The sequence below is a fragment of the Hibiscus syriacus genome, unplaced genomic scaffold (assembly GCF_006381635.1).
Source record: "Hibiscus syriacus cultivar Baekdansim isolate YM2019G1 unplaced genomic scaffold, ASM638163v2 tig00112503_pilon, whole genome shotgun sequence".
NCBI lineage: Eukaryota > Viridiplantae > Streptophyta > Magnoliopsida > Malvales > Malvaceae > Hibiscus > Hibiscus syriacus.
The window spans coordinates 2,547,089-2,562,705 of NW_024063349.1; the positions used below are offsets into that span (position 1 = coordinate 2,547,089).

At 31.8% G+C, this 15,617-nt stretch overlaps 1 protein-coding gene and 1 pseudogene across 1 annotated transcript; one reads left to right on the forward strand and one right to left on the reverse strand.

Annotated features, from left to right (window-relative positions):
• The first annotated feature begins 2,444 nt into the window (after nt 1–2,444).
• LOC120180887 lies at nt 2,445–8,767 on the forward strand (annotated as a pseudogene).
• A 203-nt stretch (nt 8,768–8,970) lies between these two features.
• LOC120180872 (ubiquitin-60S ribosomal protein L40-like) lies at nt 8,971–10,545 on the reverse strand. Its single transcript, XM_039186161.1, has 5 exons — nt 10,398–10,545; nt 10,203–10,289; nt 10,003–10,105; nt 9,271–9,337; nt 8,971–9,162 (listed from the first exon to the last, which is right to left on the reverse strand). The coding sequence occupies exons 1-5, from the start codon at nt 10,498–10,500 to the stop codon at nt 9,136–9,138; spliced, it is 387 nt and encodes a 128-aa protein (XP_039042092.1). The 5' UTR covers nt 10,501–10,545; the 3' UTR covers nt 8,971–9,135.
• Nucleotides 10,546–15,617: the final 5,072 nt, after the last annotated feature.

A 15,617-nucleotide genomic window follows, 5' to 3' on the forward strand; every position in this document is an offset into this window, starting at 1 on the left:
AACATGAAACTCTAGTAATATTCATGTCAAAATGTAGAGAATTGAAAGTAGAATATTTTTCCTAACCACACTTTGTCTAATTCTCAAGAATTTGCTTCAAATTTAAAACTAAAGATGCTTACCTTCAAGATTGGAGCTGCCGGCCCTTTGATGAAGAAGAAGCTGAATTGCTCCACTATATTTGATATTCTAATGATATAATATCTAACACATGCTTAATATATATATTATAATAGAATATTGTATTCCATTCAATAGGAAATTTCACTTTTGCCCTTAATGAATTTCCATATTCCCCATATAACCTAGCAATCTGATCAATACCATATTTCAAAGTCAAAAATAATTTATTTTGTCTTTGACTTCCGAAATTCACCTTGAATTTTCAAATCTTGCGTTTTAGTCACTAAATTCCACTGTTTCGGTTAAATCTGAAAATTTGCACATTTCCAGACCAAATTTCTCTGATCTAAAATATTAAAATAATATTTCCAACCATTTTATAACATCCTTCAAATTTTTGTAAAATTCCAATTCGATCGGAATTTACCGATTCCTTACCGACTTTAACTCTTTCTTTACTAAATTCCAAATCCAACAATATGATTTCCATAAAACTCCAATCTCAAGAGTAAACCATATATTTATGGAATAAAATTCTTTTTAGGAAATTATCAATTACTTCCCTAAACTTTTTCCCAAACTTTCTACTTTGACCATCAAACTTTCAAAATTTTCATTTTGGTCATTGTCTAAATTTTTGGGGTATTACATCCAACCCAATCATATTTATTTATGCATTAACCAATACCGAACTTATACAATACAACATGCAATGAGTAGTAAAGTATTACCTCGATTTACGAGCTGCATCGATCGACCATTTAAACTTTATTCGATCTCCCTCAAACTTTAAGTCCACGACCCATAAAGTCTCAGATACAAAGCAAACGAATTTAGTTAAAAACATAACTTAATCAAAAAACCAAATTGAATCCAAAGATAAAACACTAAAAAAATGGCTTACCGAGTTCGAATTTGGCAAAACGGACTTCAGATTTGGACTCAGGACATTGAAAAACATAAAATATGACTTTTCAAAAAAATTAACTTTTTGGTCAAAGTCAACGCTTGTCAAAATCAAAGTCAACTTTGGTTAAAATCAACAGTCAAGTCAATGGTCAGTCAAAGTCAACGAGTTGACTCAACTGACTTAACTCATCGAGTTTGACTTAGTGAGTTGACTCTACTCGACAAGTTCGGTCTAACTGGACTGATTCCAGAAGACTCCTAGACTGGCAAAGAAGTCCTACGCTCACTGTCGCCACGTGGCGGCGCTTGCGGCGGTGACGGGGGTCGGGGGCGACAGTCGAGCACTCTAAGATTTCCAAAATATCAATACCAAGCCATATCAACGTTCACATACAAGCCAAATTCATCAGAACCAAAAAAGAAAGACCGAAACACTTACCCCGATGTTAGACGGACGAAACCGGTGACGTCGACGTGACCCACTGGTTGGGTCTTGATCAGAATTGCATATTGAGTTCGATGATGTAGGTGGTGTTGCGCTCGGGCCACAAAGGTGGCCGAAATCGACAATTTTCAGAGTTGAAAGTTTGGTTTTCGGCATGACTTTGAGTCGTTCTCCACTACAAACAGCGAAGTTTCTCAACAAGGTGGTAGTCGGGTTTCGTTTGTAGTTCATCGATGAACACGACGGCGGTGGCAGTGACAACCACGATGGCCGAACGACGGTGGAGGATTGGCAAGGGTCGATGGAAGTATGATTAGGGGTTAGGAATATGGGAATTAGGGATTTTGGGGTTTGGTAACCCGAACTTAAAATGATATATATATAATAAAAAAATCATAAACAGTGCCTGAGCCTAAACGGCTAAGATGTGGGAGACTACCTGGGAACAAGGGTTTGAATCCACGTAGCATCAACTTCATTATTTATTCTATTTTATTTTTTGCCGACAAAAAATTGGTAAATTCAGGACTAGGTCTCTAAATTTCCTATATATACTAAAACGGGTTGCAAATTCCAAAATTTTGCAATTTGATACCTAATTTCATTAAATAAATTTTTATTTCAAAATGGGGTTGTGACACTTGTAATCACCAAACAATAAAATTGGAAGAATAATTTCCTTTGCTTGATCAACATAGTTATCCGGCTAATAGAAAACATTTATAAAATCCTATAATAAGCAACTAAAACAAAATATTCTTACCTTGTTATTTAGGGTTTGATTGTTGGGTGCAGTAAAATAACAATTATTTAGGGTTTGATTGTCGATTCAAGCTTTGACTGAGTTTTGATCGAGTCAAGTTCAAGCTGCTCATGAGCTGTTTAACTCATTAATCACCCTATCTGTATCTATAAATACCTAACCCAACTTCATCCCTTCTACAAGTCCACTTTCTTTTGTGTTTTAGGTTTCAATGGCAGTTTCAAAGTTGCTATCTCTTGCTCTATTCATCACTTTCCTCGGTGTCGTCAACAATGGCCGAGTGGAAGCATCTCACAATATTTATCCACAATTACTGTCTATAACTGAACTTAATGTTTTGCAACTTCACAGAACTGGCTTCCACTTTCAGCCTCCTAAGAATTGGATCAACGGTACGTTTCCTCCTCTCATCTGCAATCTTTTTTCCCTTTTTGGTATGCCTATTAATCTATTATATATATATATGTATATATAGTTATTGCCTCTTCTTCATGCATTGAATTGCTGAAAATAGTTGAAGGGATTAATTTTTCCCTAAACGTGTTGGTTTCTCCTAGATTAATATGCTGTGTCCCACTCCATTTCCTTTTAGTTTTTGTTGGATTTTCAGCACGGTGTTTGAGTGTCATGCATGCATGGTTTTGCTTTCTCGCAAGGTTAATTTTGCAGGTTGATTATTTGCAGTCTTTCTATGGTATTCAGATTCCTTTTTAAAAAAAAAACTATATATATATATATAATTTTTATATTTTAATATTGTATTGTTTGGTTGATTTTTTGTATATGTTATATACAATACAAAAAGTATGGATATTGATCCAACAAATCACATAAAATACTATAGTGGAAAGAGTATAGTAGAGAGGCGGATGTAGTCAAGTAGATCAAGGCAGTGGATTGCAAAGTGATATTATAAAGGGTTTTAATAGTAATTCAAGGATGGATCTAAACGGAGCGGGTGGGATAGTCTCATCCTAAAAGTTTTAAATTCTTGTATATTTTAGATTTTTTCTATTTTTTATTAAAAATATATTTTTGCTTCCTAAAATTTTATAAACTTTTTTTATTTAAAATTTTATAAGTTTGACCCCTAACATTAAATCCTAATTCCGTCCCTAAATGGTACGAAGATGGTGTAAACTGAACCAGAATGCCTACTTCCTTTGGAGTTTTAGTGGGGTGGCATCACGCGTGAGAAGTAAAGTTTAATCCATTTATATACGTGTACAGTTTTCCACTCCATTTTAAAGTTTCTGTTGTTGCATGCTGTGCTGCTTTTTTCTTGAACCAAGAATTAAAAGACGAGTTTTTAGTGTTAACCCTTGCCTTTTTACTCCCATTAATCACAAGGATAATGACAGATTATGTATCCAATTTTTCTTACTATTTGTAGACTAAAGTATAGTACAGTCTTTTGAAGTGACGAGTTTAAAAATATTTTGTAAGGTATGTATTTTATATGTTAATAACATAAAATTTATGTCTCTAAAACCTTGAACCCTTGAATGTGTAGCTTTAAACACTTCTAGATGGTTGCAACTAAATAAGCCTGAAAATAATCCAAGCAAAAGTGTTTATATTCTTGTGGAAGCAAAAAGAAATTGGAAAGAAAATGATTTATAAAGAACAAGACAAATGAAATTAAAAGAATGCTGTGTGTATTCTTCAAAGTAGAAGTAATTAAATGAGGTGAGAGTAGGCTTGAAGCCCCCTATAATAAATGGCTAAGATTAAGATATATCGACGAATTAGATCGAATCATATCTACCAGATCTCTTAATTTAAGAAAATCATATCAAGCTAATCAAAACATACATTAGATAGAATATTACAACGAATATGGAAAGAATCAAAATGATCATGTACTAACCAAGTGATTTATTTGTCATAATAGTGTAAGGATCTTCATCTCCATAAAATGGGTGAATGTGAATATAAATAAAATTTTATGATGAATATAATTAATTAATAAATAAATAATTATGAAAAATTTAAATTTCAAAATAAATACATATCCAATTTAACGATAGATTACAATATTAGGTGTACTGAGTTTGATTAGGTATTAACTAATGTTTGTGTGGCATTGATTTGCAATGATGATATCTTGACATTTGTTCTGTCGCTCGTAAGTGAAATCCCATACAGTGAAAATGACATTTGATTTAGACATGCATAATCAATGTAACGCCCTTCAGCCTTCAAATGTTTTCTTAATTTCTGCTTTTGAAATTCTCTAATTAAAATAACTATTTCTTTTATGATAGTTTATTTCTGTCATTTGAGGTGAATCTCTGTGTACTTTCTTGGTATATGTAAACTGAAAAACAAACAATTATTTAATCGCATAAATATATATTTTTTCTTTCTATTTTCTTGACCTTTTAGCTGAGAATCATATCAGAGTTGAAATTCTCAACAAGAGAATATGATTGCATGAACTTTCTCGGTTTCCAAACAGAAAATGTGACAAATATTGCCTAAATTGCATCTCACCTTTGCAATTTCCCGAGCTAACTAGCTTTTTGTGGTTGATGGAAATCACTTTTACTAGTGGAACACCTAAGAATATTCCATTTTGCATAAATTCAATTTCATCGGTGCTGTATATATCATTGTATTTCCTGAGCTGAGCTTTTGGTAATTTTGATTGATTGATTTAAATATTATATTAATTTAGTTAATTCATTTAATTGAAATATAAAATTATTGTATTTAGTTAAGAAAATATAATATTATAAACACATTTTTAATTAAAGCTCAGCACCTTTACTATTTTTCAATAAAAATTTACATAGAATTATAATATATTATTACTTTAATTATAATTTATATATTAAAAAATAAATATGATATTAAAGTAAATTTACAAACTATAATTATAATAAATCATGAAAAGCAAGTGCATCACCTACCATAATTATAGTTATAATCATAATTAGTAGAATAATAAATAAATCATTAGAGTAAATATAACAGTTATAATTTTAAAGTATGACGTTTATTATTTCACTTTTAAGAAAAAATATATTTTATTTTTATTTAGATTTAAGTTTTATTTAAGGAAAAATTATCTAAATAAATATAAATAATAAGTTACTCCATAATTTTAAATTATGTGTGTAATATATGATAAACTAAAGAAATATGTTGTAATAAAATTATACTCTATGTTATATGATATTTACATGGTTTGAAATGTGAGGTTACTGCCGCAAGAGAATATTTAACTATCAAACATAACCATTTTATGTTAAAATTTAGGGTAAAATATGCGTTTAGTACCTAAACTATCAATTTTGATATGTTTTAGTACTTAAACTTTCATTTATCTAATGTTTAGTTTTTGTTTCATTTTAGTACCTCACCGTTAAAACTTAACGACTCTGCATTTTTATGGATAAATTATACCATTCATCACTCAACTATCTTCTCACTCCTATTTTGGTACTAAAGTTTAAAAAATTTAAATTTAACTACTCAACTTTCAAATTACTCCTATTTTAATCACTCTAATTTATTTTATTAATTATTTTTGTAACATAACATTTTTTATTATGATTTTATTAATATATAATTAAAAATAAAAAATAAATTTGAAAGTTAGAATGATTAAATTAGGAGTAATTTGAAAGTTAAGTAATTAAATTAAAAAAATTAAACTTTAGTGACCAAAATAAGAGTGAGAAGATAGTTGAGAGATGAATAATGCAAATTACCCATAAAAAAAAGGTGTGCAAATCACCCGTTAAGTTTTTAACAGTGAGGTACTAAAACGAAACAAAAACAAAACGTTAGGTATTGTTTTGAAAAAAATGAAAGTTTAGGTACTTAAACTGACCAAATTGATAGTTTAGGTACTAAACACCTAATTTACCCCAAAATTTAAAATTAGGCCCCTTAGAATTTTTTTCCACTTAATTTGATGTTCTTATTCCTTGGTAATTTACCTTTATTGCATGGAATATTTGGGCAATAAGTTTAGTATAATGAAAGTACAACTAATAATTGTAGTAGATGTACTTTCTTTTTGGTACAAGAAATAGATGTACATAAGAGGTAAAATGCCCTTTTTAAAAGCATTAAATTTTTTATAGTCTGATACTTTCATTTATTTAGTAGTATGACAATACCAAAATATAAATATTCCGTTGTAATCTTGTAAATGATAGTTTAATGACTAATTAACCTCTTGTTTTGTTTCGTATTTGTTTGCCCCTTGGGTTCCTCAATCGTCAAACAGATCCAAACGGTGAGTTTCACTAACATGATCCTATAAGGGTAAATTACAAATTTGATAAATGAATGTTACTCTCTCTCCTATTTACTCATTATACTTTAAATATTTTCAATTTTCTTACTGAATTTAATTGGGTTTTACTGGTCACTAACGGCGTTATAAATGAGTTGTTCTATAGATGCAAAACGACGTCGTTTTAGATATTTTTTTTAAAATAGTGTCGTTTTAAGGCATTTAACTATTTAACAACGGAGTGACAAAAAAACCTAATGTATTAAGTTCAATGATAAAATTGAAAACTTTTAAAGTTCAGTGAGTGAAATAACAGAGAGAGTAAAGTTCAGTGATAAATTTTGTAATTTACCCGTCCTATGGACGTCATACCTTAATTATTCTTTCATTTCTGTCTCATGCAATCCTCCTCAATTTGTGTAGCTCCAATGTACTACAATGGAATATACCATTTATTCTACCAATACAACCCCAAAGGTGCAGTTTGGGGCAACATTATTTGGGGCCATTCAGTTTCAAAAGACATGGTCAACTGGGAAGCACTCGAACCTCCAATTTACCCTTCACAACGCTTCGACAAAAATGGTGCCTGGTCTGGTTCAGCCACCATTCTCCCCAACAATAAACCCATCATTTTATACATCGGGGTCGATCCAAATAACAGGCAAGTCCAAATCTACGCAGTCCCAGCTAACTTATCTGATCCTTATCTACGTAGATGGCTCAAGCCAGCTCGTCTCAACCCGGTGGTCGATCCAGACCAAGTCGTCAACGCCAGTGCATTTCGTGACCCATCCACTGCTTGGTGGATGAACGGCCATTCGAGAATGGTAGTCGGCAGCAAAAGGAACCACAGAGGGATAGCCTATCTGTATAGAAGCTGGGATTTCTTTCATTGGGTTAAAGCTAAACACCCTTGCATTCAGCACCCCATACAGGCATGTGGGAATGCCCTGATTTTACCCGGTTTTGTTATCCGGTAAACAAGGTCTGGACACCTCTGTGGTGGGAAAACATGTTAAGCATGTTCTGAAAGTGAGCTTGGATGTTACCAGATACGATTACTATACGGTTGGTACGTATTTAACCGATAAGGATAGATACTTGCCGGATAATACATCAGCTGATGGCTGGGCCGGCCTTAGATATGATTATGGGAACTTTTATGCCTCAAAGACGTTCTTTGATCCTGCTAAAAAGAGGAGGGTTTTGTGGGGTTGGGTTAATGAATCTGATTCTACTTCTGATGATGTTAAAAAAGGATGGGCTGGAATTCAGGCACTCACTTAATCTGTATATACATGTATATGTACCTAGTATACTCAGCTATGCTAAATGGCTAACAATTTGTTTTTCCTAGGCAATTCCAAGAACAGTGTGGCTTGATCCCAATCAAAGGCAATTGATGCAATGGCCTATTCAAGAGTTGGAGACTCTCAGAGGGAAAAACGTTAAATCAGCCATCGAAAGCTTAAGACAGGCCAACATATTGAAGTCAAGGGAATTACTGCTGCTCAGGTTTATCATTTATTTTCATGGAAGATATAATTATTTTAAGTTGTCAACCTTGTATTTGAATTGATCTACTACAACTGTTCACAGGTTGATGTTACCTTCTTTATTCCTCGTTTGGATAAAGTTGAGCCATTTAACCCCAGTTTGACAGATGCCCAACTTCTCTGTGCCAAAAAGGGTTCAAAGGTTCAAGGTGGAGTTGGTCCATTCGGGCTTTTGGCTTTAGCTTCAAAAAACCTGGAAGAATATACTCCAGTCTTCTTCAGAATATTCAAGACTTCAACGAAACATACAGTTCTATTGTGTTCTGATGCAAGAAGGTAAATATGTCATTTTGTTTATGTCAATCAAATTTCGATCTCGACTTTAATTAATCTTTTTGCAGTTCCTCGTTGAAGGATGGTCTTTATAAACCATCGTTTGCCAGTTTTGTGGATATAGATTTGGCTGATAAGAAGCTTTCTTTGAGGAGTTTGGTATGAACCATTATGAATCAAGAATCATTTTCAGCTTTATAACCCTTAATTTACTCTATTTGTTTTTTGTTGCAGATTGATCATTCTGTAGTGGAAAGCTTCGGAGCCGGAGGAAAAACATGCATAACATCAAGGGTTTATCCTACATTAGCAGTGCTTAAGAATGCTTATTTGCATGCATTCAACAATGGGAGTCAGACGATCGTTGTTAAGAATCTTAATGCATGGAGCATGAAGAAGCCTCTAAAGATGAACTGAAAATTTATGGGACTACAATTATGTATGTGCTGTTCTCATGAGTTGCACGTCTACTGATTAGTAAGTGTTGCATGTCTGATTGTGCAATATAGCGATAATCTTAAGGTTGTAATGCTAGTTTATGTTGGATATGATATTGATTTCGGATTTTAACGTTATTCAAATTCCATAACATATAGATGGATTTGTTCTAAAGAACTTGGCATCATCAGTTAAGCTACGAAACATACATTTGAACATCTATTTTAACTTAAACTCTGCGTCAATTACCAAATCAAGAATCCATACATAAAATCTCAACAAAATAGAATAATAGCAAAGGACTAAATGGAAATATTTTCCAAGTCTGGTATTCAAATTGTTTTAAAGCAGAGAAGATAAGCCATGTCATAGTCTACTTGATCTTCTTCTTAGGCCTCAACTGCAACAAGAGAAAATAATATTTAGCTTCATAGCAAATTTGCAACAAAAAGGACTTTCAGTACACAATAACAACATTCAATAACCTAAATATATATATTACACAAACCTGATTGCTGTGACCACACTTCTTCTTGCGGCAGTTCACAGCCCTCGGATGCAGACGAGCATAACACCTAGCAAGGAACATCATAAGCATTAATTAATCCTGAAACATATCCAAATTTCAAGTTGACAACAACCGATGTTGAGCAGAACAACAATCAAAGAGCATTCTACTAATTGGTTCCCGACACTACTCTCTTCAAAAGCTAATTATTTACTTGAATCTTAACATATATACAACATCAATCTCTGTAAGAACAACTATCTATGAGTTCTTAAACAAGCCTCAATAATTAAAATAAATAAATCTCGTGATTTCTCAAGACCCATAAACAAGAAACAGAGAATAAATTATAATGTACCACACTAGAAAATCAACTGCCAAGGGAAGTTTAGACCAGTTGACAAAGTTGAGAATGGAAAATTGAATTTTGGGAACTAAGATGCCCTCCTTTTCAGTCGTTAGTTCAAAAGAGGGTTCAACTTGAAGTCCCATTCATGCTTTATACTAGTACAAAATACTAAAAAATGGGATCAACTTCTTGCATTTTTTAATTATGCCATTCATGAAAATCAGCTGCCAGAAAAAGTAGATCAGCTGACAAAGTAGAAAAATTGTTACAATAATTATTGGGACGTCGTATGACCTCTATCCCATTTCAAGTAAGCAGTAGAGGTTAAGTCAGGTCCCCATTTGCAAAAATTAAAACAGGAAGACAAAGAAAAAGAGCTTTACTTGCGGCAAATCATCTTGTCTTGGTTGTATTTGCGAGCCAAAGCCATCAAAGAAGGCTCAATAATTCCACCCCTCAACCTCAGAACGAGATGAAGCGTTGATTCTGCATCGAATCAAAACAAGACCCAAAGTATGTTAATCAACTGAGTAAAAAAAATGTCGTTGAAAACGGAAGAAGAACAAAAACCCAAAAGATTAACCTTTCTGGATGTTGTAGTCAGCCAAGGTACGGCCATCTTCGAGCTGTTTTCCGGCGAAGATGAGACGTTGTTGGTCCGGCGGGATTCCTTTTTTTTAGTTCAGAAAAGCAAAACATTCAAAGAAAAATCAATTCAAGAAGCTAAGGAGAAAAGAAATGGAATTTGGAAATAACAAAACATAAGAGTGAAAATTACCTTCTTTGTCTTGGATCTTAGCTTTGACATTGTCAATGGTGTTGCTGCTCTCAACCTCGAGGGTTATGGTCTTGCCAGTAAGGGTTTTCACGAATATCTGCATCTTTTCCTGCCTCTCTCTCTTCCTCAGCAAAAACAATGAGTGGCTCCAGCTGTTGATTCATAGGGTTTTATATTCATTTTTCTAGGGTTTCCTCCTTGAAGGGTGAAATAGTATTAGGCCTTTTTCTTTGAGACCCTTCGGGCCTTAATAATAACTATATAAACCCAATTTGTGAACTATAATTATTAATTTATTAAAGAATAGTCAACATTATTATTTGTTATGAGAAATAAAACTAGACTTGAAAATTTGATTTCTTTCGCTTGACTTTAATTTATTTTGAGATATAATTTTATAAACTCGAATGGATTAAAAAAATTTTAAATTTGAGTCGAGTTATAAAATAGAACTCGAATAGTCACTAGAATAACTTTTTTTTAATTAGTGGATTGATGTTTAAGTTTGAGTCAAGAGAATCGACTTTGTATGATATATGAATAATATATATATATATATATATATATATATATATATATATATGTGTGTGTGTGTTGTTTATAGTTATAGAAAGCCGTTTACATTGGAATCAAATAGTATCATAATATTATAAATATTTACAATTAAATTTAAATAAAAACTCGAACCACTCAACTCGACTATAAAAAATTTCAAATCAAATATTATTTATAAAATATGACTCGTCAATTCGAATAACTCAAATTTTTTAACTTGACTTGACTCGACTCGATCAAATGCTTACCCCTTAATATTGATATTATACAAGGCCAAAAATCGTAAGAAACGTTTGATTGAATTACTATTTTAATTTTGTGTTTATATATATATTTTTAATGTTTCCATATTTTCAAGTTGGTCATTTATCTCTTTTTTTTTATCTTTGTGATCGGTGATAGCACCAACCGCTGATATTTATTGTTTTTCTTTTACTTTATTATAGTGTTTATGTGTTTTTTTATTAATAACTATGCCTTTATGACACATCTTCTTCTGTCTTTATGGTAATTTTTCTCTGCCTTTATGGCACGATTTTAGTCGTTTGACTATTGTTTTCGTTTATCATTTTTTGTTGGATTTAGCATCGCCACGACTGATCAAGATGAAACTTATTTGTTATCATGCTGATCTTCCTTGCTTTGAACTCTCAAATTAGATTTGGATACGCACTTTACATTTGTAGATAGTATTTTCACGTCGCTTGATTCTAATTTGTGGTTTGTTAGTGGTCTTTTAATAGTTTCATCCCCTTTTATGGTTTGGTTGCCGATGATGTCAGATATATTCGTATCTAGCTTTTATTTGAGTTTATTTGGTTAGGTTTTTAAATTTTTTTCATGTATGATCCTTATATCTTAAGTGGCTAGTTTTCTGTGTTTAAGAAAATATATTTATTATATGTTTAGTTTACGGTTGTGATTTCATTGTAATTTGGATATTTTTTATTTTTAATAAAATTAGTTGCTTCTATAAAAAAAAAAGTTGGTACTTCATCTATTTTTAAAAGATTAAGAGATTAGACGGGAAAATATTGAAATAGATGAAGATTAGAGTTTTGGTTTACGAGGAAATATGAAAATTTTCATGTCATTCAATCATGGTCTAGGTTGCATTTAGACATTTATCAGCTTTTTATATGAAATTATGGTAACATATGGTGTGTGTTTTGTAGACACTCATTTTCGTCCATATATTTTGTTAAAATTAATTATTATTACTATTATTATTATTTAACTATATTATTTTTATTTTTATTTTTCTTATTTTTGCATGCCATTACAACAAGCCCAAGTCAGGTCCAATTACAAGAGGCCAACCGGCCTAAACCCTAGTCCAAAATTTTAGGGTTTTCTAAAACCCTAGCCTAAACCTAGCCTTACGTCGTCGCCTCCACTGCCAACCAAGAAGAGATTTGCGCCACCGCCACCGTTCTGGTCACCCACTCCTGTCATCCAGTCGCTGCCATTTCAACTACCCCGACATCACAATCTCGTACAAAACAGAGAATAAAATCAGTAAAAAAAATCAAATCCAAACAAATCAAATATCATAAAAAATCACACCAAATCCCAACCAATCTCGGAATATATGGGATCTCAACCACCTACCATCATCACCTTCACCAAAACACAAACCCTATTTAATACATGAAGAAGAGAGTTCAAACCAGAGGGGAACGAAACAAAAAAAAAAAGAGGAGAGACCTGAAGGAGAAAGAAAAAGAAGAAAGAGAAGGAAGATATGGTTTTAAAAAAATAAAAAGAAAAGAAAAGGGGATCAATTCGAATGAGAGAGAGAACCTGAGCAAGAAAAAAAATAAAATAAAGGGGTGAAGTTCAAATTAGAAGAGGAGCAAAAAAATGGGTTTTAACGAAAAAAAATTTAAAAAAAGAAAAAACAGAGAGAAAAAAAAGACCCAAAAAAGAGAGGAATAAAGAAGGCTCACCGAAGAAGGGTCGCCGGAAAATGAAGGAACCCAAAAGGTTTCTTTAGATCTACGTCACTCCTGTAATTTTGGAGCCATTCAGACTCTAGATTAGTGTTCCGAGAGTTGAGGCGAAGCAACCCATAAAATTTGGGCTAGAAAAACCGTCAGAAGACGGCGGGGAACATATACATACGGTGGCTGGTGACTGTCTCTCTCGTTGAGGTTTGAGAGAGAGAGAGAGTGGGCTAGGGGTTAAAAAAAGGGGAAAAAGAAAAAAATGAAATGAGAATAAGAATGAGGAAGAAGGGCTAAAAAGGGGTTATGTAACTCACCCAAAATGGTGTAGTTTTGAGAGTTAGGGTTTTTTGAATTCATGCATGGGTTAATCACATAGAAAAGGTCTCTACTTTTGTAAGCTTTCCGTTTCAGTCACTAATTGAAAGTTTGTTTACTTTTAATTTGGTGTTTAAATTTTACGCGTGTTGCATTTTAGTCACTACTTTAATTGTTATGGATTATTTACGTGTTTAACTCCTATTAGTTTAGTTTTCTTAGATTTAGTCATTGTTAAAAGGTTTTTTAGAGTTTCTAATTTTCCTTCTTATTTTGCGCGTGTTATATTTTGGTCAACGTAGCTTATTTTTTTTTGTTTATTATAATTTTAGCATTTAGTTTTAAATACTTTTATTTTGGTACTAAATATATGAGTTTATTACAATTTCTGTGCTTGTAATATAGATTCTTGTATGTACAATCTCATAAATATGTTGGTTCACAAATACGCCGATTTTTATTATATATATTTAATTTTCCTTTTCAATTTTTATGTAATCATTAGATTTGGTAAGTATCTTTATTTGTAAATACTTTCTTAAAATATGCATGTTATATTATTAATTCATGAATAACTATTTATATTAAATATTTTATTTTGAAAATAAATTAAAATTACTTACGTTTTATCCCTCTTTGAATTTAATCTTTTTTATTAATATATTTCCTTACATTTGCTTATATTTATAATATATATTAACGTGAATATATATTTATGTTTATATATTTTTGTATTTGTATATTAATTGGTATTTTAGTTGTGGTGTGGTGTAGTATGTATTATATTTTGTATGTAAAATATATATAGTAGGATGCATATTTTCTTTTAGTGAATGAACAATTGTTTTAAGTTTAGTCACATGGCATCATTTTTGCATAAATGTGATACCCTCACAAGCATAACTCGATTTAATTCAAATAATTGGTTTAAAGGGTAAAACCCTTTTATTTTAAGGTTTTTGCGAAGTGATTGTCTTAACGTATAAGAAAGTCGTTTCCGATAATTTTAAAATGAAAGTGTATCCCGTTAAGTGAAACCCTAAAAATTGATCATGTTTAAAATTTGGGAACAAAAGAAAATAAATGTTCATCTATTTAAAGTCTTCGAGAAAATATCGTTAGAACTTATAAAAGGTTTGATCTCGTTGTCTTTAAATAATCGAACATCATTCTTCTTTCTAAAATGATTGATAATTCATATTTAATTCATTTTTATTTTCACTATCATTCATACATTTGAATTAATAACGAATTTAGAAAGAATTTGTAATATTTCTTTATTTTGATTGAAGTAAAAAATGACTGCTTTAAGGCATGAGAGGTCGTTTCTTCTCGATAGAAAATAACAGTCCTAAAATTAAAGGAATGTGTTTAAAAAGAAATCTTAAATTTAATTTGTTTTATGTTATTTTATTTGTGCATTTGAATTTAGAATTAATGAACTTTAGGAATGAAATTGTAATATTTATTTATTTCGATTGGATTAGGAAGAGAATGCTTTAAGGCATGAGAGGTTGTTTCTTCTAGATAGGAAATAATTAAATATTACTATGTTCGTCCTAAAGTTCAAAGAATATTATTTGAAGAGATCTTAAATTAAATTAAACTCGAATATGTAAATTTCATTGCAAAGACAACTAATTAATCGACTAGGTACCGATTTAGGGTGTTGTAGGGGTGCTAATCCTTACCTACGCGTAACCGACTCCCGAACTCAAATTTTTGCAAAGACTAATATCATGTCAGAGCTCAAGGACATTTCATGAGAATTGCACTGCCTTCAAGCATCAAGTCCAACATCTTTTGGATCATGGAGTATTGGAGTTTGAGATAAAAGGTCGACCGAGTTTGGTAAATGATTGTCCTGTTAAAATTGATCCAAAAGTGTTCAAAGGTAAGGGTATCAGTGGGGGCATCCATGAGGAAAAATGTTTACTAAAGTACAAAGCTCAAGTACATCATTTGAGGATTGAAAATGATAAAATGAATAGAGAGAGATGAAAACCAGTGTGATGGTTTTCAAAGGATCAATCAAGCCTTTAAAAAATACTGGTATAGGAAATGCCTCAGAGGAGTTTGCAAAAGGGGTCACTAAACTGAAAAATGATGTTGAACAATGGAGAAAGAATTGCAAGGTGCATGAAGGTCGAGCCAAGAAGTTCTTTTATGATTTACAGATTGCAGAAAAAGGTGCAATACAACCGTTAATGATTTGGGAAGATGTCAAGCCAAAAATAAGATGTTGAATATGTCCAGATCCAATATGGAAGCTTCATATCAGCACGCAAGCATGAGAATGATGCTGAGCTAGAAGCCACTAGGGCCAAGAACAAGATATTAATGAAGCTTGTAGATGATTATGGAGATCTTGTATAAGAACTTTGTAACCACAAAGACTTTT

What these genes read in the sequence shown, in the direction of transcription:
- LOC120180872 (XM_039186161.1), bottom strand. Translation starts at nt 10,500, where the DNA reads ATGCAGATATTCGTGAAAACCCTTACTGGCAAGACCATAACCCTCGAG. An exon ending in GACAAGATGATTTGCCGCAA is followed by an intron (nt 9,338 to 10,002) that starts GTAAAGCTCTTT and finishes GTTCCTTGCTAG; the next exon opens with GTGTTATGCTCGTCTGCATC. An exon ending in AGTGTGGTCACAGCAATCAG is followed by an intron (nt 9,163 to 9,270) that starts GTTTGTGTAATA and finishes CTCTTGTTGCAG; the next exon opens with TTGAGGCCTAAGAAGAAGAT.